The sequence below is a fragment of the Pan troglodytes genome, chromosome 3, assembly GCF_028858775.2.
Source record: "Pan troglodytes isolate AG18354 chromosome 3, NHGRI_mPanTro3-v2.0_pri, whole genome shotgun sequence".
In the NCBI taxonomy this organism is placed as follows: Eukaryota; Metazoa; Chordata; class Mammalia; order Primates; family Hominidae; genus Pan; species Pan troglodytes.
The window spans coordinates 90603793-90628634 of record NC_072401.2 but is presented as its reverse complement, the minus strand read 5'-3'; the positions used below and the strand labels follow the sequence as shown (position 1 = coordinate 90628634).

At 39.0% G+C, this 24842-nt stretch overlaps 1 protein-coding gene across 3 annotated transcripts in view; it reads left to right on the top strand.

Annotated features, from left to right (window-relative positions):
• The window catches only part of GPRIN3 (GPRIN family member 3), a 70619-nt gene extending 46908 nt beyond the window's left edge, over nt 1–23711 (top strand). For all 3 annotated transcript variants that reach the window (XM_001162145.8, XM_009448024.5, XM_054683195.2), the window contains exon 2: nt 11139–23711. In XM_001162145.8, coding sequence (XP_001162145.2) covers nt 11262–13592 — 2331 coding nt within the window. In that variant the 5' untranslated portion in view covers nt 11139–11261 and the 3' untranslated portion in view covers nt 13593–23711. The remainder of the gene's footprint in view (nt 1–11138) is intronic.
• Nucleotides 23712–24842: the final 1131 nt, after the last annotated feature.

The window sequence follows — 24842 nt, the reverse complement described above, 5'->3', positions numbered from 1 at the left end:
GTCCTCCCAGAAATGTCTGGAGACATTTTTGATTGTCACAGCTGGAAGTAGGGGCACTACTGGGATCTAGGGAGCGGAGGCCAGGATTGCGCTGCTAAACATCCTACTGTGCATAGGACAATCCTCCTTTCTTCCCTTCCCCACTACAAGCTATCTGGTCCAAAATGTCGATAGTTCCAGGGTGAGAAACTCTACCCTAGATTAACATCTAGCTCCTCTTGATCGTATTAAATACGTCTTACAAAGGTTAGGATTCTCCACTCTAATTTAAGATCTGTGCTGAATAAAATGACAAATCCTCTGTACTTCTATAGGACATTGGGGGGCGGGGGTTGTGTTTTGTTTCTTTTACAACACTTTAATTCTGTTTAATGCAGGAAGTGTGAGCTCCTCAGAGACATAAGTGTGTCTTATTTATATTTGTATACTGAATATCTGGCACAAAAAGGCAGTTAGCTTATTAAATAAATGAATGGATGTCAACAGTATTTTGTAATTGTCTTTGTGTGATTTAAGGGATTATTTTATCTTTAATCAAAGACCATTCTTTTTCATCCTTACTTGATTCACCTTTCTCTTATTTCAAATGTTCACTTTTCTTTAGACTTACTTACATAGGGGCAACTTTTTCTAGCCTATAGAATAGCTATACAGGAAATGTCAATTGAATTAGAAATATTGGCCTTTTCCCTGATTTGAACATCTACAAAGTAGTTTATTACCACTGCATTAAGCCACTTAATTATATACACTCTTGCTCACTTATAGCTTCTTATTGAATTTGTCTTGTCTCCTCAAAAGGATTGATATTTCCTTAAGGGCAAAAAGCAAAACCTTTATGTACTCGCGATGCCTAACTTAATGTTTTACAGACTGTAAAGCAAGAGAGTGACGGGTTCTTTCCTTCTCTTCCTCGCTTTTTTAATCACAACTGTCAGATCAAACCTGAAGATTGTGGCCCCAGCAAAGAAGCTATTCATTCTCAAGAGCAGAGCACCCCACATTCTCTCAGACAGCCTGGTTCTCCTTGCAAACAGCAAATGGGGAGCACAGAGCAGGTATAGACCATAAGACCCTGAGGAATTTGCCTATTCCTGGGTTTCTCTGTGTTCTCTAAGAGCAGAAGAGCCCCCAAGGCACCATCTCAGTGAACAGCTCCCTTTCCCTGTGGATTCCTCACTGTATAAATATTGCCACCAGACATTTTTCCATCCTCCGATGTGATTAAAGACCCAAGTAGGGCCAGGCGTGGTGGCTCACGCCTGTAATCCCAGCACTTTGGGAGACTGAAGCCAGTGGATCACCTGAGGTCAGGAGTTCGAGACCAGCCTGGCCAACATGGCGAAACCCCTTCTCTGTTAAAAATACAAAAAAACTAGCCAGGTGCGGTGGCACACGTCTGTAATCCCAGCTGCTCAGGAGGCTGAGGCAAGAGAACTGCTTGAACTTGGTGGTGTCTGACTTGGTGGTGTCTGATGTGAGCTAAAAGCAGAAATTACCAATAAGCTCTCAGCCTATTATGGCATAGCAGGGATCTCCCACTTAGGTGTCCACCTCTGCATTTGGAAGATGCCTTTGCCAAAAGGCAAGCAAGTGGAGTGGAAGACTTGTTTTAATGTGAACCTGGAACAGTTGGGGGTGGTAGAGGGGGGCAGTGTGGCAGCCAGGGAAAAAGGCAGCAAGATCAGTAAGGTCAAGAATGCAGCAAGGACAAGAATACTTGTTTGTAAGGCTGAGTGGCACTTTACTGGTGCTAAATATATCCTGTAGAAAATTGGGATGCAGAGCAGCTTTGATCATATCTAACACAGGATTTTAAAATGCAAATGCAAAAACATGCAAATGGAGGCTGCCTAGTTTACTTCTATTAGCGTGTTGTTTAACCACCACTTAGCCCTGAGATCCTGTTGCATTCTCTTTGCAATTAAAATAAGCTTGCAATTGAAGTCCTTCAAAGCTGAGTTGCAAAAGAAGAAAATATTCAGATTTGAATATTTGTCAGGCAAACCAAGTAGATGATAAGATCCAGCTTGATTAGAGAAGGAAAGAATAACAAACCTAAATGTTTTAATCACCTCTTCTGGAGAAGAGTTCAACTTTTTTAAAAAATATTTTTGTTGAAAACGGACCAAAAAAGTCTATTCCTCCCACCTGAATGAAAAAGAATAAAGCTTATTGTGTGTTAATTTTCAAGTTAGCTAAATGTTACTTCTTCAAGTGGTAGTCTTTAGATTGGGATTTAGGGGAACATATAGTAAACTTATTTAAATGTTGGACCATGTAAGATGGACTCTCTGTAAAATACATTTCATAATTCCTGCCTCCATAGGTAAATTATGCCAAAATACTAATTTTTAAGAATAATAACTCACGATTGTTTATTATATTCTAAGCAGCATGCTAAGTGTTTAACCTATTTCATTTGAGCTCATAACAAGTCTTTGAAGCAGGTCCATTTTATTTTGTGTCATTTTCCAATGCCATAGAGAAAAGGATACTAATGTGCAGCCGTGGAAAGGCTGCTAGTGACAGGGCTCAGAACACACTACCCTGACGTAGGGCGCCTTGGCATAGTGACTATTTTAAGCTGAAGGAATTTGAGAAATGGCAAGTACAGGAAGGACTCTCACGCCCCTTTCTCTCCAAAGCAGGTCATACGACCCTCATGTGAGTGGTGCCCTTCCCATACCCAGAGGGAATCCAAGTGGAGTCAAAGGAACAGGCCTTGCTAAGTTTCCTGCAGTTTACTACTCTTAGCTCCTGCCCATTTGTCTTATCACATTTTTCCATGATTTTCCACTCTTCATCAACCCTACTATAAAAATGCTCAGGTTTGGCCAGGCACAGTGGCTCATGCCTGTAACCCCAGCACTTTGGGAGGTCGAGGGGTTGGATCACGAGGTCAGGAGATGGAGACCATCCTGGCTAACATGATGAAACCCCATCTCTACTAAAACTACAAAAATTAGCTGGGTGCTGTGGCGCATGCCTTTAATCCTAGCTACTCGGGAGACTGAGGCACGAGAATTGCTTGAACTCAGGAGGTGGAGGTTGCAGGTTGGTGCCACTGTGCTCCACCCTGGTGACAGAGCAAGACTCTGTCTCAAAAAAAAAAAAAAAAAATGCTCAGGCTTAACCATTCCTACAAGTCTTCATTTCCTTATGAAGGCTTCTATGTCACATAAAGCTTATGTTAAATACAGTTATATGCTTTTCTTTTGATACTCTGGCGTTTGTCTGGAAATTCTTTTTCCTACTACCTTCCTAGGTTCTCAGGGCTCCAGCCAGAGAACCTAGGAAGGTAAGAGGAAAAAGAATTTTCCCTCCCCTAAAACACCGAGCGTAAACCTTCTAAAATGATCTGCAAATATGTGTGTGTACACGTACATGCATGTGATTCTAGAGGGTTCATGGTTTTCATCAACTTCTCAGAAGAGTCTATGGCTCTTAAAATGTCCAAACTGGATTAATCATTATGAAGATTTCTGTATTGGATTTCTGTATTGCCTAATTGACCTTTATTAGCTTCGGTTAGTAATAGGGTTTAAAGGAATGTTCCTATACCACTATGCTTTTTGAGTTTTCTGTTACTGTTCTTATTGTCTGATGATGCTGCTTGTCCAAGTCATTGAGTTTGCCTCCACAAAAAATAAAAATAAAAAGAGGTCTCTCTTCCCTGTGTAAAACTGGTTAACAATGTGGACTCAGGAGCCAGATGGTCTGGATTTAAATTCGGTCTGCACAACTCACTAGTGGTGTGACCTTGCCTCAGATTCCAGATCTGCAAAGCAGGGCACATAGTAAGACCATCCTTATAGAGCTGTTCTAAGGAGTAAATGAGTTCACATACAGAACAGTGTCTGCAATAGAGAAAGCAAGAAATAAGTGCTTGCTGTCCCATGATTCTAATCTGTTGTGAATTTAGAAGCCATCTGTTCAAATTGTATTTGACAAAAGAGGGGGAATATTTAGGGTCATCGTGCTTCTTAAAGCCCTTTTTTTTTAACCTCTTGGTTTTTATCCAGTCTTGCTTACAGTGGAATTCAGTAAGATAACAGGCCATGCACTCGTTTTTCTAGAACAATGTTGAAAAGACAAACTGGATGGGGAGAAGGGATGCAGCTTGTTTCTCATGAGCCTTTTATTAAAGTAACCATTATAATTGAAAGTCCACATGACACTGTTAGTAGCACTAAGCAAAGCAGTCTTCCTTTCTCTTCAGCCATTTTGACTTGCTTTAGCCACAGTCTGAAGGGACAAAACAATTTTTCAGCTAATGTCTTCAAAAAGTGCATTTTAGGCAGCTGTTAGTGCCCCGGTATGATGTTTTTAAAGAAAGAAGAAAGGACTGCTCTTCCCAGCCTGTGGCTGTTTCCTGGGATTGAATCACTTCTCCTTCAAACTCTGCACTGGCAGAATCTGCTGGGTTCAGAATGCAAATTATCCAGGCAAAAGTTCCCAATTAAAGGGAGCAATTAGATCAGATTGAATAGGATGCCAGATGATGTTTTTTCTTTACTCTTTTCTTGAGGATTAGTAATCTCTTACTTTTTGCCTTGCTGTTCTCTGAGGGTCTTTGCAGGAGCTATCTGATTACTAAAAACAGCTGTCAGATGGCTGGAAAGAAAGGTGCTCGCTGAGGTCCCTGTAACTCTTATTTAATATCACTAAAGAGGCATGATGACATCCTGGAGCCCTTGTTCTAGCAGTGCAGTGGTTCCGAAGTGGGCTAAGGTAATTGCTGCCCACAGGATTATCACTATGACCTGCACTACATCAGCCTCCTGTCGGTCCAGGGCCACCACGCCTCTCCCCATCCATTCTGCTTAATGCTCTTCCCATCAGTGTGGCTTTGGGGGAAGTCACAAAGGGCTGAGATTCCCTGTTGCCTCTCTTATTAAGTGCAGGTGTCTGTTATGAAAATAGGCAGCGTGGCATAGTAGCGGAACTCACTATTTTCAGAATGGGCAGTGGCAGTGTCAGCTTTCAACAAGCTGGCTGGACTTTTCCTAAGGTGACCAGTTATGAATGTCACTGTAGTGGATGTTAATGCCATCTAGGCTGCCCCTGGATTGCAAATCACTTGCAAATAGAAGGTTCCCTCTCCTCTAGGGAGATATCTATATAAATATATAGATATCTATAAAAATTTTAAAATTTTTTCTTTCTTTCCATTTTCTTCTAATGATTACAGTTAATAAGGAAGCAGCATAGGAAGCGTCCAGGCATTCGCATCCATTAGAATTCAGTTCAACAGGAATTACAGGTATTCCATCTTGAGTGGGTTACTTAGCCTCTGGGCCTCAGTTTCCCTCCCTGTAAAAGGTGGATAATGTTTACCCTGCAGTCTTGCTGTATTACCAGAACAAGGCTTTAAGTCTCTGCTCACGATTTTAAGGATAGGTGCCAAAAGAGTCTGCTGTCAAGGAAACGGTTCCCATTAAACTTAAAGATAAACTCAGAGGTACCATTAGCTTCTGTGTGATTTCTGCTCAATTCAGGAAGAATTTATAATGTTACAGAGAGTCTTTTAAGAAAATCTTTATTTGCTGAGCCCTCTTCTCAACCAGGTCTTGACCTTAGGCATCTGTGTTCATCTTTTGCAGAGTCCAGTTTTAGCAAGAACCTTGCTAAGCCAGCTTAGAGAGAATTCACCATCCCTGACATCTGATCACTTTGGTCAACCATGCTTTCAGCAAGAATTTGTTAAGTGGTTTAGCAAAAATCCCCCTTCGCTTGATGTCTCCTCTTAGTAATTTTAAATCCACTGACACACCTGCCCCCCACCACAACCCTCTCCTTGGCTAAATATCTCTATTTGTTCTTGTTGTATTTGAATTTGAGCCCCATCTCTCTACTCTATTGCAATATTCTTGATACCCATCACAAAAGTCCTGAATAAAGTCTTCTTACCATTTTAACAAGTGTCAGAATAACTTTTACTTTAACACAGATAAAAGCTTAAATACCAAGGTTTCTAGAAAAGGCTAACACTTTTATGGTGCTTAATATGTGCCAAGATGCTGTTTGTTCTAAAGGCCAAATCTATTCCTCATGACAACCCAATGAGGCTGTACTTGTACTATTATTATCCTCAGTTTATAGATTAAACTGGGGCCCTGAGAGGTTGAGTTACTTGCCCAAGCACACAGAGCTAAAGCTAGGTGGTGGAACTGATATTCTAATCCAAGGAGTCTGCCCCAGAGTCTATGTTCTTAAACACAATGTCAGACTGCCCTCAGAGGCCTGCAAATTAGAGTGGGAAGTCTAGTGTCAGTACTCTTAGAGCAAGGTCTTCAAACCCAGCTGCACACACAACCCCAGGTAAGTAATGTTAACAAGTGTAGCAGGACTCCTGGTCACTTGGAGAGTCCACGCCCGTCAAGGGGGACAGTTCTTCTCGGCGCCACCTAGTGGTTGCCGTGTGGAAATGCAAACCTTACAATAGAGGCAAGGGAGAAATCTGGATTTTTATGAAAGATCTCTTCAATTCAAAAGAAACAGAAGGAAAAGAAAGGGAAGGAAAAAGGGAAAGAGTTTCATCATTGTGGAAAACAGTGTGGAGATTCCTCAAAGACCTAAAAACAGAACTACCATTCAACCCAGCAATTCCATTATGGTGTATATTCCAAAGGATTATAAATCGTTCTGTCGTAAAGACACATGCATGTGTATGTTCATTGCAGCACTATTCACAATAGCAAGGACATGGAATCAACCTAAATGCCCAGCAATGATAGACTGGATAAAGAAAATGTGATACGTATACACCATGGAATACTATGCAGCCATAAAAAAAGAATGAGATCATGTCTTTTGCAGAAACATGGATGGAGCTGGAGGCCATTATCCTTAGCAAACTAATGCAGGAACAGAAAATCAAATACTTCACTTTTAAGTGGGAGCTAAATGATGAGAACACATGGACACATACAGGAGAACAACAGACACTAGGGCCTATCAGAGGGTGGAGAATGGGAGGAGGGAGAGGATCAGAAAAAAACTAACTAATGGGTACTAGGCTTAATACCTGGGTGATGAAATAATCTGTTCAGCAAACCCCTGTGACATGAGTTTACCCATGTAACAAACCTACACATTTACCTCTGAACTTAAAAAAAAAAGTTTAAAAAAAGAGAAAGAAGGAAAAAGAAAGGGAAGGGGAAGAGGAAAGGAAGGAGGAAGAGAAAACCATGCAGGACACACACTCCACACACACACAAACACACACACCCAGATGCAACACACCCTTCTGTAGAAGGGACTCATTAAGTCTGGGGGCCACCTGTTTGCACCTCATTTTTAGTGCAAGTTATTAAATCTTACCATAATGGACTCTGGTTGATGATAAAGACACATACTTCCCATTCTAAACCAACAAGTAGTTATACTTTTTAAATGTTCGATTTGTCTGACCTACTGGAGCCCATAGATTTCTGCCAGTCAGTGAGGGAGGGAAGGAGTGTTGGTTCAGAACTTCGGGCAGTCTCTTCTGGGCTCAGGGAGATGCTGTGACAATTCCATTAGCAGACAGATTGGAGAGTAGTATTGATTTGTTATCTATGCATAAATACAGAGATTTCAAGTGCTAGGTCTTAGCCAAGCAATTTGGGCTTTTCTTCTTGATCTTCAATTGATGGACAATTAAACCTCTATTAGCAAAGCAAATGAAATAAAACGCACTTTCAAAGTTAAACTAAAAGTTAGCTATGTGTTGGAAATGGAAGTAAACACAGTGGACTTCTGAGAGTTTTGTGAAGTCATCTTCATCTAAATCTTTTAACTTTCAGTTGCTGAACTTTGAGCTGTTCATGTTTTATAGTCCTCTTTGGCGAATTAGCTTCCTTGGCACCAGCCTTACAACACAGGAGATATTCTGTGTTCCTGGCTTTATGAGACCTTCCAACTTTTCATAGCAGGTGTTCAGTGTTCTTGGTTTTAGTTATCTAAACCTGGATTACAGACACATAAAGTTTAATAAGTAAGATAACACCATTTTCTCACTTCCAAAAGCACTCTTTTACATTATGTTTTTCTTAACATTTCGTGCCATGGATCAAATTTTCCTGTAAGTTTGACATTTGGCAGAGCTGTAATAATGGCCATTTTGGAGGGTAACAGGATCAATTAACAACTTTTTATGCACAAGACCCTGCACTGTGTCCTGTGGAGTCAACAGAAATGAATCAATAGGCTTCTTTCTTTTCCTTCTGGGGCTTGAAGTGTTTTTGGAAAAATGAGGCATTTATATAAGTAACAATGGTGCGAAAACAGTGCATGAAAAGAACAATACAAAGGACACAGAGGACCAACCAACCTGTAGGAGTTGTTTTTTTTGTTTTGTTTTGTTTTGTTTTTTGAGAAAAGAGAGACTTCATAACTTGAAGGCTTTAGAGGACTTCAGAAAAAAAATGGGATTTAAGTGGGGCCTTGAAGAATGGGTAGGCTTTTTGAGGATGAGGAGGGCAGACAGTAGGAGGAAAAGTATAATAAACACAAATGCAAAACAGAGTGAAAGACTGGCTGGGGCAGAGCAAGTGATTTTGCAACAGAATACTGGGGTAAGGAAGAAATAGAACAGAAACCTACAGAAATGGTTTGAGCAGAAAGCAGTTAAGACCAGGGATGGGAATATATTCAACCTATTCATATAAAGAATGAAGTTAGAAGGAAGAGCTTGCTTAGAGGAGAAAATGCATTCTATTTATTGTTAGATCTTATATGATAGTAGATCACCTGGATTACATTGAGCTAAAGGATAAAATTATGTGTTTTCAAAATCTAGGTCCAACCGGATTTGATTTTGCCTTATTTTGACACTTTGTAGCCTGAGTGAAGATCATACAGTTTGATGTATTATTCATCATGTGCAAAGAAGTGGAATCCTTGAATTTTGGAGCTGGAAAGATCCTCAGAAATCATTTAATTCATTTTGCCAGTGAGTTAATTTGGGGTTCAGAAAGATTAAGTGATTAGCCTGAAGTAACATGGCTTATTAATGATAAATATTAAAACACAGTCATCCACTAATTTCTGATCCATTGCTTTATCCACATGACCTAGTGTCTAGTTATTCTTTCTAAAAAATGCTTATAGGCCAGGTTCATGGGCTTCTACCTATAATCCTAGCACTTTCAGAGGTTGAGGCAGGAGGATCACTTGAGTCCAGGAGTTCAAGACTACCCTGGGCAACATGGAGAGACTCTGTCTCTACAAAAAAAATTAAAAATTAGCTGAGCATGGTGGCATTCACCTGTAGTCCCAGCTACTTGGGAGGCCGAGGTGGGAAGATAGCTTGAGCCTGGGAGGTCAAGGCTGCAGTGAGCCATGACTGCATCCCTGAACTCCAGCCTAGGTGACAGAGCAAGACCCTGTCTCAAAAAAAAAAAAAAAAAGCTTATATATAAACACACACATATAATTTTACATAATGATATGCCCTAAATCATTTCCGATTTTTAAAATTCAGCATTTTCCATCTTTGGGTACTTTCATCTCCCCTCTCTGTCCCCAACTTATCACTCTCCCTCTATTTAACACCTAATATGTCTCATTCCAAATGTTTTTAGAATTTATGTAATCATACACAGACATATCTGTGTGTGTGCCTGTTTGTGTGCATACATATGCAGTGTTTTAGGTCATTGTTTTACAAAAATGAAAATGTATATGCTGTTTTCTGGACCTTGTTTTTCTCATTCAATCATACCTTGAGGAAATCTCTTCCATGTGAAAAGTTATAGCTGAATTATTTACTTTACTGGTTGCATAATACTCTGTAGTAGAATTACGTCATGACTTATCCTATCATTCTGCCTATTTATAAAGACCAGTCTGTTTTTCTTCTACAAATAGTACTTCAGGAAACATCCCCATATTCATATATGTTGGTGTTTCTATTTCTGTTGATAGAGTTGGTATCATTGAGTCAAGGAAATGTGTATTTATAGTTTTAAAAATTAAACTGCCTCCATAAGAAAGCTGTAACAATACATATTTATTTGCACCTACAATTAATAAAAATACTTCCTTTTGCTAGGTCTCCCTAGGCCTTACTGTTAAAAGTCTATTTTTTTTAAGATTTTGCAGATGCAACTGGTGTGAAGTGAAATTGCATTGTTACTTTATTTGCATTATTTGACTATAAATGTATTTGATCATCTTTTCATAAGCTTGATGGTTATTTAAATTTCGTATCTTGTAAACTTATGTTTTTATATTTGTTATCCATTTTTTCAATGGATTATTTGGTCTCCTCGTAAATGTTAAAGAGCTCCTGCTATATTATAGGTATTTTTGCCTGCCCTCTAGGGTTATACACTTTTTATTTCCCCCAAAATCTTGTATTTTTTATAGCATCTTTTGTCATGCCATAAAATTCAGGTTTTGAATTTTATTTAGTCACCTATGTTTGTTTTCTCTTACAGTGTTTCTACCATCTCAGAAAAAGCCTAGCTCACCTGTCTCTAGATTATATTTATGATTCCTAGGTTTTCTTATATGATTTTATTTATTTATTTTATATTTTAACCTTTAATCCACTGCATCCATCTAGGATTTATTTTTGGAATTGGTATAATATAAACATCTACTTTTCTTTTCTTCCAGATGAATGAACAGTTTGCCAACTCCTTCTATGAAATAACTCAGCCTTTCACCACCAAACTGTAATACTTCTTTTGTCATAGATTAAGTCCCCACTTATATTTGGATCTCTCCCTAGATTTCTTATTTCACATATCTGTTTATGCCTACTTCAATACTTACTTATTGATTTAATTAGAGTGGCTTTACAGGATTTTCTGACATTTGCTAAATCAGATTACACCAATAACTTTTGAGGTAGTTAGCAAACTTAGGTAGATACATGAAAAACCTATTTGCTAGACATTAGTGGGATGCAAGCAGAAACTAATATATCAAAATAATATTTTCGTAATTATAATTTTTTTCAAAATCTTTTTCTCAAGTCTATTTTTATTTATTTTTTTCTTCTCCCTCCCCACAAGGTCTATTTTTATATCAACAGGTATGGGAAGAAAAGTTTTTAATGTGCTCTTATAAAAATGACAGTTTGGTTTATTTTTCAATCCTTAAGCGACGTACTGTATTAATGATGCTGTTTCCTTGATTCACAGGCTGGTTCTTCAGAGGAATCATCCCTGACTGTGTCATCACTCTGAGCTCTGACTGCGCTCCCCTCCCCCACCAGTGGGAACAGTACTCAAGAGAGCTCTGGAGTGCTCCTGAAGAGAAATTCCATGGGGACTGTACCTGACCCTCTGAGATCAGCTAAAACTTCCTTGATTGCAGCTTCCGGAAAAGAAGACGATCTAGGAGAGCCACAGGCTGCCTCCCCTCGGCATCGACCAGCTCTCCTGTGTAAGAATGCCAATGGCTTTTCAGGTGCCCCTGCAGAACCAGACCTCAGCCCCAGGGCAGCTGCCGAAGCCCTGATGCAGGTTTGTGAGCATGAGACCACCCAACCAGATATGTCTTCTCCTGGTGTCTTCAATGAAGTGCAGAAAGCACCTGCCACATTCAACTCTCCCGGCAATCCCCAGCTGCCAGGGAGCAGCCAGCCCGCAGCATCAGCCCCGAGTTCTGCAGCAGGAAGGGATCTTATACACACACCATTGACAATGCCTGCCAATCAGCACACCTGCCAGTCCATCCCAGGTGATCAGCCCAATGCCATCACCTCATCCATGCCTGAAGATTCCCTGATGAGATCACATAGAACCTCAAATAGAGAGCAACCTGAGAAACCAAGTTGTCCTGTGGGAGGCGTCCTCAGTAGCAGCAAAGATCAGGTGTCCTGTGAGTTTCCTTCTCCAGAAACAATCCAGGGAACAGTGCAGACTCCAGTGACAGCAGCCAGGGTGGTTAGTCACTCATCCTCTCCTGTAGGTGGACCTGAAGGGGAAAGGCAGGGAGCCATCTGTGACTCTGAAATGAGGTCCTGTAAACCTCTAACTAGAGAATCTGGATGTACAGAGAACAAGCAGCCCTCTGTCACTGCCTCGGGCCCCCAAGGCACAACTTCTGTGACACCTCAACCAACCCCCCTCACTAGCGAACCTTCGGCATGTCCCCCAGGTCCAGAGAAGGTGCCGCTGCCAGCACAGCGTCAGATGTCAAGGTTCAAAGAAGCCAGTACGATGACCAACCAAGCTGAAAGTGAAATCAAGGAAGTTCCCAGCAGGGCTTGGCAAGATGCAGAGGTGCAGGCAGTGGCGAGTGTCGAGAGCAGATCCGTCTCCACCAGCCCCAGTATCCTCACTGCATTTCTGAAGGAAAGCCCTGCTCCTGAGCATTTTGAACAAGAGCAGCTGCGTGTCATTTGCCACAGCAGTGGGAGCCACACACTGGAGCTCTCTGACAGCACGCTAGCCCCTCAGGAGTCCAGCCAGTGCCCTGGCATCATGCCACAGGTGCACATTCAGGCAGCTGCAGCTGAGTCTACAGCTTTCCAACGGGAAAATAAACTTGTGAGCCTACCAGGTGGGGTCCTTAAAACCTCATCAATCAATTTGGTCTCCGGTAATGCCCAGCATACGTGTAAAGAAGATGGGAGGTTAGCAGGAATGACTCCAGCGAGGGAAGAGTCAACTGCTAAAAAGCTCGCAGGTACTAATTCTAGTTCCCTGAAAGCTATCGCCATTGACCAGATTTCTGTCAGTGCATGCAGTCAAGCTGAAGCAAGTTATGGATTGGGGAAATTTGAAACCAGGCCATCTGAGTTTGCAGAGAAAACGACAAACGGCCACAAAACAGACCCAGATTGCAAACTATCTGACTCCTGTGGCTCTATCAGCAAAGCTGATCATTCTGGGAGCTTGGATCCCACTAATAAAGGAGATGCAAGGGAAAAGAAGCCTGCATCTCCTCAGGTAGTAAAAGAAAAAGAGTCTACTGGCACTGATACCTCGGATGCCAAAACCCTACTGCTCAATCCTAAATCCCAAGAAAGTGGAGGCACAGAATCAGCTGCTAATCCTACACCCTCCCCAATTAGGAAGAACCAGGAGAGCACCTTAGAAGAAAACAGACAGACCAAGACAGCCACCAGCCTGAGCCTGCCATCTGATCCCATGGGTGACTCCAGCCCAGGTTCCGGCAAGAAGACCCCATCTCGCTCCGTCAAAGCCAGCCCACGCAGGCCCAGCCGCGTCAGCGAGTTCCTCAAGGAGCAAAAGTTAAATGTGACAGCAGCTGCTGCTCAGGTAGGACTCACTCCAGGAGATAAGAAAAAGCAGCTTGGCGCAGACTCCAAGCTCCAGCTGAAACAGTCCAAGCGTGTCAGGGACGTCGTGTGGGATGAGCAGGGAATGACCTGGGAAGTGTATGGTGCATCCTTGGACGCAGAGTCCCTGGGAATCGCGATCCAGAACCATTTGCAAAGACAAATCAGGGAACATGAGAAATTAATCAAAACTCAAAATAGCCAGACCCGGAGATCCATTTCCTCAGATACTTCTTCAAATAAGAAGCTCAAAGGAAGGCAGCACAGTGTTTTCCAGTCCATGCTGCAGAACTTCCGACGCCCCAACTGCTGCGTCCGCCCTGCCCCTTCTTCTGTGTTAGATTGAAAGGGAGTATTTATGGGAGTTTGTGTATAAATTTACGGTATTCACATGTGTCCCTCTATGTCAAAGCTTGCTTAGTTTTTTGCTGCAAGACTAGGAAGAAAAAGCAAGTATTCACTATAGGAAATTGCTATTAAAAATTGTTAGATCCTTTGACCTGGAGCTCTATAAACAAAAATGTCATTTCAATTTGAAAGAAGGAACAAGAAAAGAGAAACAAGCTTCACTGAAGGTTTGCAACCTTAACAAATTGAAAATAATATTCACTGGGTTTTTAAAAATATGATGTTGTTCATAGAAATAGCATTATTGTATCATTATACATGTATTATTTTGTATAACTGCCTCAATTTATCACACAATAGTATTTCCATTAAAATCCCTGCTTCATATTGAAAGTAGCAAAAACACTATTGGCAAAAACATTGTTATAATTTCTAGTCTTATTGCAGTAAGAATGCTGTAACCACACAAATTATAAATAAGTGATAAGAACCATAATGAAAAAAATGAGAACAAATTTGATTCATTCCTAGGCCAGATAACATTAAATAAAAACAGTTAAATGTGTAAAATATGAAATATGAATTAATGTTTGTAAACATCTGCAGACAACTCTTTTTATAAACCTTCTTATTGCTGTTAATAAATATAAGAAAGTTATATTAGGAACATTAGCTAAGCTTTTGACTATGAAAACTGCCTACATTAAACATGGATTTATATAGACCCATTTTCCTGCACTGAAGGCAAGGCGCATCTCTGTGATTCTGACCAGACATATTCATATTTTCTTACCCTAGAGGAAGTACATGGGACTGAATTCTTGAAAAGAGCCATCAAATTAGGGATAATACTAAATTGATACTGTGCAGGTGTTCTCCAGTGATATTCTACTGAGAATGCTAAGGTTCTGGTCAGGAACTATAAATAGCAGATTACCAAACACTGCTTTTTCTGTGATGATAAAAGCCTCATAAGTAACAAAAACAATGTTTAATTTAGACTCCTGTAAACAGGATGCAATTAGTGATTTTTTTTTAATTGGGTTCAGTAACTTCCAGTAACAAATGTAGTCAACACCAAATTAGAATGTGAGCTTCCTTACAATTTTTGTACATAGACTACTATCATCTAATTGCTTAAATATATACGCTGGAGTAAAAAGGTAACTTCTGCAAACTTATTGATTTTAAGAGAAATACCCATAATATCCTTCAAACCCAATGAAAGAAGAGGCCTTTACGAAAACGTGGCTTGTGATTTGGGTGGATTATACTTCCTGGGACCTTGGCCCTCCCGTGTCTCCAGAAGAGACGTGTGTCCCGAGACACATGAGTATCCTCCAAGGCACTGGCCTGGATGAGCAGCACCGGCTTGAGAATTGGGGTAGTGTGGAAAGGAAGAATGAACAACGGCCCTGGGAAGGCTTCCCTTCCTGCAGACATTGTTGGGGGAGTGCTGGTCTCCATTTTGCGTTTAGAAAACCAGACTTAGATGCTGGAGGGGCACCGGTTGTCTTCTTTGAACTCATTCCCCGTAATGAGCTGGAAAAGAGTACCTAACCATAGGTATTCTCTCTAGAGACTCATGTGTCCCATGGGTACAGTCAATTCACAGTATCTGTTCTGGCTTTTTTCACTTTAATTCTGTTCTGCACATTCTGAACATATGCAGGAAAAAAAATCATTCCTGAACTTAGCACAAGCTACACTCGACACAACCTAAATTAGTAAAAACCTTTGATTTATTTTGAAGCAATTTAACTGTAGACAAAGCTTGCATATATGGAACAGTATTCTCAGAGCCTGAGAGTTGTTACAGTTGTTCTATTTGGAAATTAGAAGGAATTTTTTAATAAGGCACATTTTTCAGTTTCTTACCCATTGGTGTCTATTAAGAATACTACGTAATGTCGAAATTTCCATCAAATTACCAAGCAAATTACTATTAATGATTAGAGATTTAGCCTAACACTCTCTCTTTGGGCCTTAAATACCCATTTGTAGTTGCGTTCGTGTCACTTCTGTCTCAGATGCCTCTGCCAGGACATAATCTCTCTGCTAACTCTTGCTAGCTGGCTTCTCCCTCCCACATGGGCATACATGCTGTGTATACACAGAGTACAGCCTGTGTACACAGTAGCAGCTGTCAACAGTGCCTACTCCAGATGGGTGGCCCCAGGTAATCCTCTGCTGTGAAGTGGCTAGAACAGGCTGTCCCTGCATTAAAATAGGTGAGAATAAGGAATTTCACCTCTGATAATAATATTTATTTTCATGACTTTAGAGTAACCACATGATTTGTAAACAGTTAAATGAAGCAGAGGCCTGAGAGAGTTGTTGGCATTTTTCTCACATTAAATACATTAAAATTGCTAGATTTGCTATTGTGGTTATGTCTATCAAAACTTTAAGAAAATTTGTTTAATGTACTAAGTTTAACTGATTTTCTTTGGTGCTGGGACCAAATTCTTCACTTCTACAACACTCAAGAGATTGTCACAAAATATTACAAAAATATTGTTTGTTTTGTGGCTCATTAAACCCTATAGAACTAACAGCTTTTAAGGACATTAACAGAAATATATCTTCAGATGGATAAATAAGATAGGGACCTATTCAAGACAGCAGCATTTTTGTATTGTGATACCTCCCCTAAGTTACTCTCACAATAAAACCTTATTTGAGAATTTTCCTTCACTTCAATCTGTGACATAGCATTAGGCATTTAGTATACCTTATTTGTGAAACCTAAGGTTCATTCAACAGATGAAGTTGCAAAACAGTTTTCTTGGTAGACTCTTGGAACTTGCTCAGTTTTTTCCTTACTTTACCTGCATGACACACATTGGGTTGAAAGTTGTTTGGTTTTACCCTTCATTTCTCTTAGATATGATTTGGTTCTTTTTCATGCATTTTATTTTTGAAATATATGGAGGAAATATTTCATTGAATCAAGAAATAGAAAATATTCCTTAAACCAGTAGTAAAAAGGTGAGTTAGAACTCCATGTCTGGAAGACAATTCAACATTTAAAATATTAAGATGCTATACCACTTAACAAGTGAATACTTAAATTTTTAATTTAAAGATTGATTGTTCTGTTTTTATGACCATGAGAAAAATGTGACAGCTTCAGCTGTCATATGTTTATCTTGAATGCTTTTCTAATTATGTATTTCTGGATTATTGACTTTGAATGCCACAGACCAACTACTTTACATAGAGTAAAATATTGATTAACCTTTGTGCTTTGGGTCACTGGCAAAAGTTGAACATCCTGTTAAGTCAAGGTTAACCAGAAACCTTTTTGTTCACGTCTGAAATTGAATATTTATAAAATGTGTTAGTATGTTTCCTGCCTTGATAAGTTCACCTATATTGAATGTAATTTGATCTTTGATAATTTTTTTAATCTTGAGAATTCTCTGATACTGTTTTGAATACCAGTGTTCACCATGTTATAAAGTTAAACATAAAAATTGAAATAAATTGAACTAAATATGCATGTGTAACATATACCTTAGAGGTTGGATTTCAGAACCAAATTCATAATAGGAGCTTGCTGTCTTAAAGTAGAAAGCAGAAGAGGAAAATAGCATTTGTTTGTATTCTAGCATATTGAGGTTTCACTGTTCCTAGCTTATACTAATGTTTTTCCTCTCATTTCTGGGAATGCCTGTCATTCTGAGAATCCCTATATATAGCATACCAAGAACAGAGTATGATGTTACTTTAAAATGTGTTTACAGAGGATATATGCAAGTGTGCTGTTAATATAAATTGTTTGTCCTTTTCTGCATCCACTTTGTTACTGTTTTGCGGCCAAAATGTGTGAAATGTGTGTCTTCTCTTCCTCCTACATATTGTGCCAAGTGTTTAAAATTTTGTCTACTCCTAGTAACACATAATTAACCACATCCCTTGTCTACTTTTATGAATCAGTATAAAGAAAAACAATACATTAGGATAAGGTTTGCATATATGTATATGTGTTTTTATTGAAAACTGGGCACTTGTAGCCTTGTGTAGACCTCTACCTGCCTGATTTACTAATTATCTGTAATGCTGCCATGGAGATGATGCTGTTTACTCTCTCCTGCTTTGTTCTAAGTGGTGTTTGAGAAGTGAGGCCTGTGAATTTCCCTTTGTGATAGAACAGTGAACTCAGCAGTATCTTGGATAAGTGAGCCGACGACCTTATTCCCACACTGTTTTTGTCTACATGGTGAAATCAGAAGTCAAACATCCCCTTTAGTGTTTGTTATTTTACATATGTATCTGAGCATTTTGTTTTCTGTTAGCAATGCTTCCTGATGTTGTGCGTGGCCCTTTTTGGTTGATTCTCTCCAAATTCGGGTCAGCTGCTGCCACCTGGCAAATAACAGAGGATATGCTGAATCTCCTGTCCATCCTTGTAACGATATCCTTCTTGATGAAATTCTTCAACTGGCTGAGCAATTACAAATGTCATCTGTCCAGACACATGGGCTTAAGGATGTCTACAAAATTTTAGACATTTTTGCAAATGGGAAAAAAAATAGTCTTGTAAATACTGAAACAGATTTCCATGAACTTTATCCTACTCTTGGAAAGAAAACAATTCTCCTTGGCTGCAGAAATCAAATAAGCTGGGTTTGCAATGACCAAGGACATAAATGAAGATGGATTGAAGTGGAAAAATTCTGTCTCCCAAGTGATCAGTGACATCTGCCAGAGGTCATTACAGCTACTTTTAACTGTGAACAGTCACCAGCTAAACTAGTCACTTGCCACAACAAAATAACCTCTCTCAAAGTAAATCCAGTACATCTGTATATATGTGTAGATAGCAGCAACAAACAATCCTGAAACATTACTTTTGGCTGTTAGGTAAGTAAACGTGATGATAATTATAAACAACATTCAAATAACCTTGGACCTTGGTGAAATGACTTGTGGTGGCCAGAATGGTGCAACAAGATGTTATTTACAAGTTTTTTTAAGACACAAATATCTCAGATACTAATAATGAGAATAAAGACTGTTGAATATGAAATTAAAGCCAAGCAATAATGTGCCAAAAAGAGGCAGTTATACCAGCAAATGCATCTATTATGGGCACACCATTATATAATGATGGTTTGCTTTATGAAGACTGACTGTAACCCACAGGATAAAATAAGCAAAGGCATAGTTTCTGCTTTCTTCCTGGAAAAACTTGTTTAGAAGCTTCATAAAGAGGTACAGCACTAATGAGCATTAGTCAGGATACAGTTGGCATCTATGTTTTTATGTGAGCCCAGAGGGAAGAGGAGCCACTCAAAGTCTTGCTGGCTTAAAACTCAAGACAGCTGCAACCAGAAGTTTTGTTGAAATGGAGACTTTAAACTTATGGTAATTGCTCTTTCTGGACACTAGCATGTAGAAAGCAATTCAGTTAACTCTGCCCAGAGGATTACCAGCTTTAGCTGTGAAAAAAATGGGCTCCCGGATGTAAAATCACTAAAACATGAGATCTTGTATCCAAAGAGGCTTCAAATGATGCCTTACAGAAAACGATGCTCCAGATGGGCACTTCTAAATGCTAACTCTTCATCAAGTATCTTTCTGGATTCAAGCTCAAAATTAATTGGCTGCAAAATAGTAGGAATAAAAATCACATATTTTACACTTTAGAAAAGGATATTGATGATCAACCTGCATGATGATAATTATGATGAGATACCCCAGTGATTTAATGATGTTACAAAGAATTAAATGGGAGAGAATTGCTAACAGCTTTCTTGATCTCTTAACTATGGAGATGTCATTCATTTATTTCTGGGGTGAAAATTATAGCTTGCTTTTTGACATTGCTGCTAGTATTGTTCTTTGTTGCTTTAAAAATTGTCTCTCTTTAGAAAAACTCTTGAGCAGTTAAACAGTTTTTTTTCTGATTCATATCATTGCTTTTAATAACATGTAAAGGCTGTGTGTAGAGCAAACTATATAAAATGAGTAGAAAGGGCTTACTCATGTTAATCGGCATCCTTGATGATTTTAGTTGAGATTCCTTAACATTTATTTTAGATCACATCTTTACGTAACTTATTTTTCCTAATGTTTTCCATCGTTTCTTAAAATGATGCTGGTATATCAGGAGATTGCAGTATTATAGTCATACTCCCCAATCCCTAGAGGAGAGGAGAGACTAATTCTTGTTTTAAGGGCCCCTGGAGATACCTTTTATTAAGGTTGAAAAAGGTCAACACAGCCTGAAAATAAGAAAAATATATACTAGCAATTACTAATTTTCTAAATGTGTGTATCTCTGCTGTACTAATGTGTGAACAATATGTCGTGCATAATACTGTAGCTGGTCGTGGTATGTCAATACATTCTGTGAGTGTGTACAGTCTGAGTGATCAGTTTTCTATTTTTATGTGTAAAAAAAATAACTTGTCGTATCCCATTTAAAGGCCAATTTCTGTATTCAGGCAGGCATATGTACATACATGAATAAAGCCAACAAAAGTGTGCACATGTATTCAGTAACAGAATTTGTCCTTTTATTTTTGAAGGTCAGAAAGGGCTGTTTGATTTGTGTTTTTTTTTTTATCATCTCCTTGAGTAGGTAACATAATTATCACAAAGGCTGAATATAGTAATCAGTACATTGGCATATTATTAAATATGCCAGGGCTAATTAACCATGCCATTAGTCACAGGTAAGGTCAGTTCTTTGACCACTGGGATAATTTACATTCCTCACACATCCTCTCCATGTTAAGTGTGTGACTAGGATGTACATACTATGGGTGTGATTGTGTACATACCTTGTATGAATTATCTAAATCCTCAAAGCAGTTGCAGGAAAGAAGGAAGATGAAACAGTTGTTCAAAAGCCTCAAAAGGGCTAATCAATATATATTTTTCATTTTCTACACATAAAAATGTAAATAGCTTATCCACATATATATGCACACATAATACATTTTATTTATACTAGTATATTCAGATAAATCACAAATTAAAACCACTAATTGAAAGTTGCATATTTCCATGACTGCTCTGTTTTACAAATATTATTATTGAATCAGATGCCCCCCCAATTAATGGTGTTACTCCTTGGTAGCAGATTTTGTGCTTAGAAAACTCCAGCAACTGAAGCACAGACTGGTAACTGAGTAGCTACAGGGAATTAATGCTTCTCTTTAAGCACCTAATTTCATATCTGGAAATGGCAAACAGTGATGAAAATCGATTATGTTTTGGAGACTCCTTTTGGACATGTATCAATGTGTTTATTTGCACAAACCAATAAAAGCCCTACATTTTTTGGAAATGGATCCCTAGATTTCAAGCATGGATAATCACTCAAAGTGGATATGATCACAGGCATTCTTCTCTTGAGCTCAGCAAAACTATGCCTACCAACACCGAAGAGAAGTCAAAGATTTAAATGAAAAAAAATTGCAGATGATGTTGGTGAGATAATAGGATATGAGCAATGAACCCTTGGGTGGGGTTCCAGGGCACTGAAATTGCCTCATGTCTTGAGTTCCTTAAGATGGACTCAAACAAAAAATTAGTATTATCAATAACAGGTAATACTGTGTGGATTCTAACAACGTTAGAATCATTAGCTGGCAAGTGTCAACTCTGAACAAGATTTGTCAGCTTATCATAATTCCAACCAGTTAATTGATATTATTCGAATTTATCTCATTTCTTCTCAAAGGAAGTGCTCTATTAGGGATCAGAAAGTCTCACCTGGTTCTTAAAACCTAACACAATTTGACCTTGAATCCTCGACACTAAAAATTACGTTGGTTGGGTATCAGATTGAAAATATGCATGGAGGCTGGGCGTGGTGGCTCACACCTGCAATCCCAGCACTTTGGGAGGCCAAGGCGGGCAGATCACCTGAGGTCAGGAGTTCAAGACCAGCCTGGCCAACATGGCAAAACCCCGTCTCTACTAAAAATACAAAAACTAGCCGGGCATGGTGGTGTGTGCCTGTAATCCCAGCTACTCGGGAGGCTGAGGTGGGAGAATCACTTGAACCTGGGAAGCAGAGGTTGCAGTGAGCCAAGTTCGCGCCATTGCACTCCAGCCTGGGAGACAGGGCAAGGCTCTGTCTCAAAAAAAAGAAAATATAAATGGAAATACCAGAATCACCCCTTGATAGAGAATTCCATTTGGCAAAGTACAAACAACCACTTCTCAGTAGAAAGTTAAGAATAACATTTAAAAACATATTCATGTTTTAGAGAACGAATGTGCCATCGTTGTATATTAAATAAAAATAAAAGATTAACCAGCTATAAGAACACTACAATTACAACTAGAGTGGCAGTGTTTTTTAACTAATAAAAGTATACATGTTTATAAGTGCAGCGTACCTGAAATCTTGATGTTTGTCAATACTTATGGTTGCTTCAAAGATAAATTTATGTGATTATTTTTGAAAGATGTGTATTAATTTAAATAATACCCAGAAAAATTATAACTTAAAAACTGCAGTTTTCAATATGAGAATCATTTATGTGTGTAAATACTCAACTAAGAAAGATCAAAAGTGTGGTATAATATTACAAGAAAAAATATTCAAAATGGAAAGTCCATTTATGAATGTATTAATATTAAAATCCAAAGTTATGTTTTTTTATAATGTCTACATTATAATGTTTACGAAGGCCATAAAATCATTTCAGAAAGTTCTCATCCTCCAGATATTGACCAATAAAACTTCATTTCCTAGAAAAAAGAAGAAATGTTATAATTTATACAAAGATGAAGTAAGATTTTGGCATTACGTATACTTACACCTTCATTTTGGATTTGATTTTTGAATGGATGCTTAAAATTCTGATATTCAACTAATGACTTAGTTTTACCATCAAAAAATTTAGATTATGTTTTTTTGCATCTCACTTTTCATAATAAATGTAATACAGATACAATTTATTCTGTTTTTTGTTGATGTTATTATTGTTTCCACTGCTATTGAAATCGTTCTTTTAACCATGAATGTGCAGAATCAGTTGATTTTCCATGTGACAGCTTCTGCTAGGAATCTGCAGTGGAACTGGAAGTATTTGCAATGAAAGAACTTTTTTCTTTAATTAAAATAGAATTCCCATAGAATCAACAATTCCTCCTGGTCATCAAACGCGAGGTTTTTCCTGTACTTGGTAGAGCAGAGTGTGTGTGTGTTTGTGCGTTGTGTGTGTGTTGTTTGGTGAGAATGATGAGAGCTGAGCATTGTGAAAATACAGGCGGGGGTGGGGTAACAGAGCTGGGTAGGGGTCCAGGGCGCTTAGATTGCCTTATTGTCCAGGCTTAGATGCCTCTTACCCAGAGCCATCAGGTGTACCCTATATAGCTCCAGCCTTTCTGCCTACTCCTGAGAAAATAAACTGGGATCCTGCAGTCTGGATTCCTAGAAGGAGATGGAAAGCCCAGCCATATCCCCAGTTTGACTTGACCAGTAGTAAAACTAGCACTACAATTTGATCCCTTTTTACCTCCTTGAATATCTTCAATTCATCAAGGATCTGTAAAGAAGGAGAGGTACAAGATATATGAAACCCAAATCTCAAAACAATGATTTAGTGAATTTCACATGAACTTTAAACAGTGATTGCTTCAAAATTTCCAAGAGCCATACTCTCCCTCCAGCTGCTGTGTGTGTGTGTGTGTGTATAAATGCACACTATTTTAACCTAAAATGGTGCCCTGTGGCTGCCATTCTCTAACTCTTGCATACTTAAACATTTATTCTTGGTCAAATTAAAACCTCATGCATTTCCAAAGATATAAATGCCTTGCCTGGAGAAGTTAGATCTTGCAAGTCTCAGGAGGGCCGAGATGGTTTGTCTTATGCCTATAGCTGTTTATGTCCCACCAGTGGGTGTTTGTTTCATTAGGTGCCATTTCCAGCCAAATGTTCTCATTCTTCACATCTTCAATGTTGAGTAGCAAACAGAAGAACATCCTTCTTAGCATAATATTGCTTCACTGGACTGATTGTGAACTCAAAATACCTCTTGTTTCTTGTGAAGGGTTTGCCTTTTGTCAACAATATAAGATCACTTTTGGTCAACCACCCTGTCTGAGTTTATCTGGGCTGCTATAATAAAGTATCATAAACTGGGAGGCTTGTAAATAAATGTATTTCTTACAGTTTTGGAAGCTGGGAACCCCAAAATCAAGGCCAATTTGGTGTCTGGTGAGGGCCTACTTGCCGGCTCACGTGCGGTGCCTGTTTGCTGTGTCCTCACACAGTAAAAGGGATGAAGTGTCCCCTCCTGAGCCACTTTCAAAAGGGCACTAATCTCACTCATGAGGGCTCTGTGACCACCATCTAATCACCACCCAAAGCCCCCACTTTCTAACACCATCGCCTTAGGAGTTCAGACTTCAACATGAGTTTTGGAGGGATACAGACATTTAGACCATAGCACACACATTCTTAATGAACTTCTGAATGCCAACATTATTAAATTTTCTTCAACACCATTCTACACAACCACTGAGCTAATTTACAGAGTTCTAAAATGTTTAGACCCTTGTAACTACCTTAACAATGTTCTGAAGCTGGTTTTCTGGTTTTTCTAAATATATCACAGAGGTCTAACATAGTTGAAATTCAAATTGTCTGGATGGAAGCTGAAAGTGCTTGCAGAGATTTCTGGTGGGAGTACTGGCATCTCAAGAATGGTATTTCCCTACACCTTTTTTAGTCCCGCTTGACGTCTCTCAATCAAACTGCAAAAGAGCCTTGACCTGCCATTAAAAATAATAATAAGCAGAATGTCATTGCCAAAGATTATTATAGGTGTTTAAAAGCAAGATAAGATTTCTTAAAGGGCTCCAAAGCATTTGCTTGTTATCTATGTTTTTTTAGCCCAAAGCCAAAACAAAAAATAATGCCTTTGTGCCAGACGTTTTGCTGGGCACTTCCATCTATGTCTCAACCTTAGGAGGTATAATGTATACATGCACAGTTTTACAATTTTTCAATGGCACAGATACTTGAGACATATAAATTGGATGATCACAGAGATATTGTGGTAAATATCTGGGCTTGGAATCAAAGGACCCTGGGTTCAAATCTCAGCTTCGAATCAAAGAAGCTAAATTCTTTGGCTGAGTAAACCAAAACACCTCCCACCAGACCCCACCTCCAAATTTCAACATGAAATTTGGAGAGGATAAATACCCAAATTATTTCAGTGCATTCATCTGGAAACTGAGAATAACAATGCTCACTTTGCAAATTTGT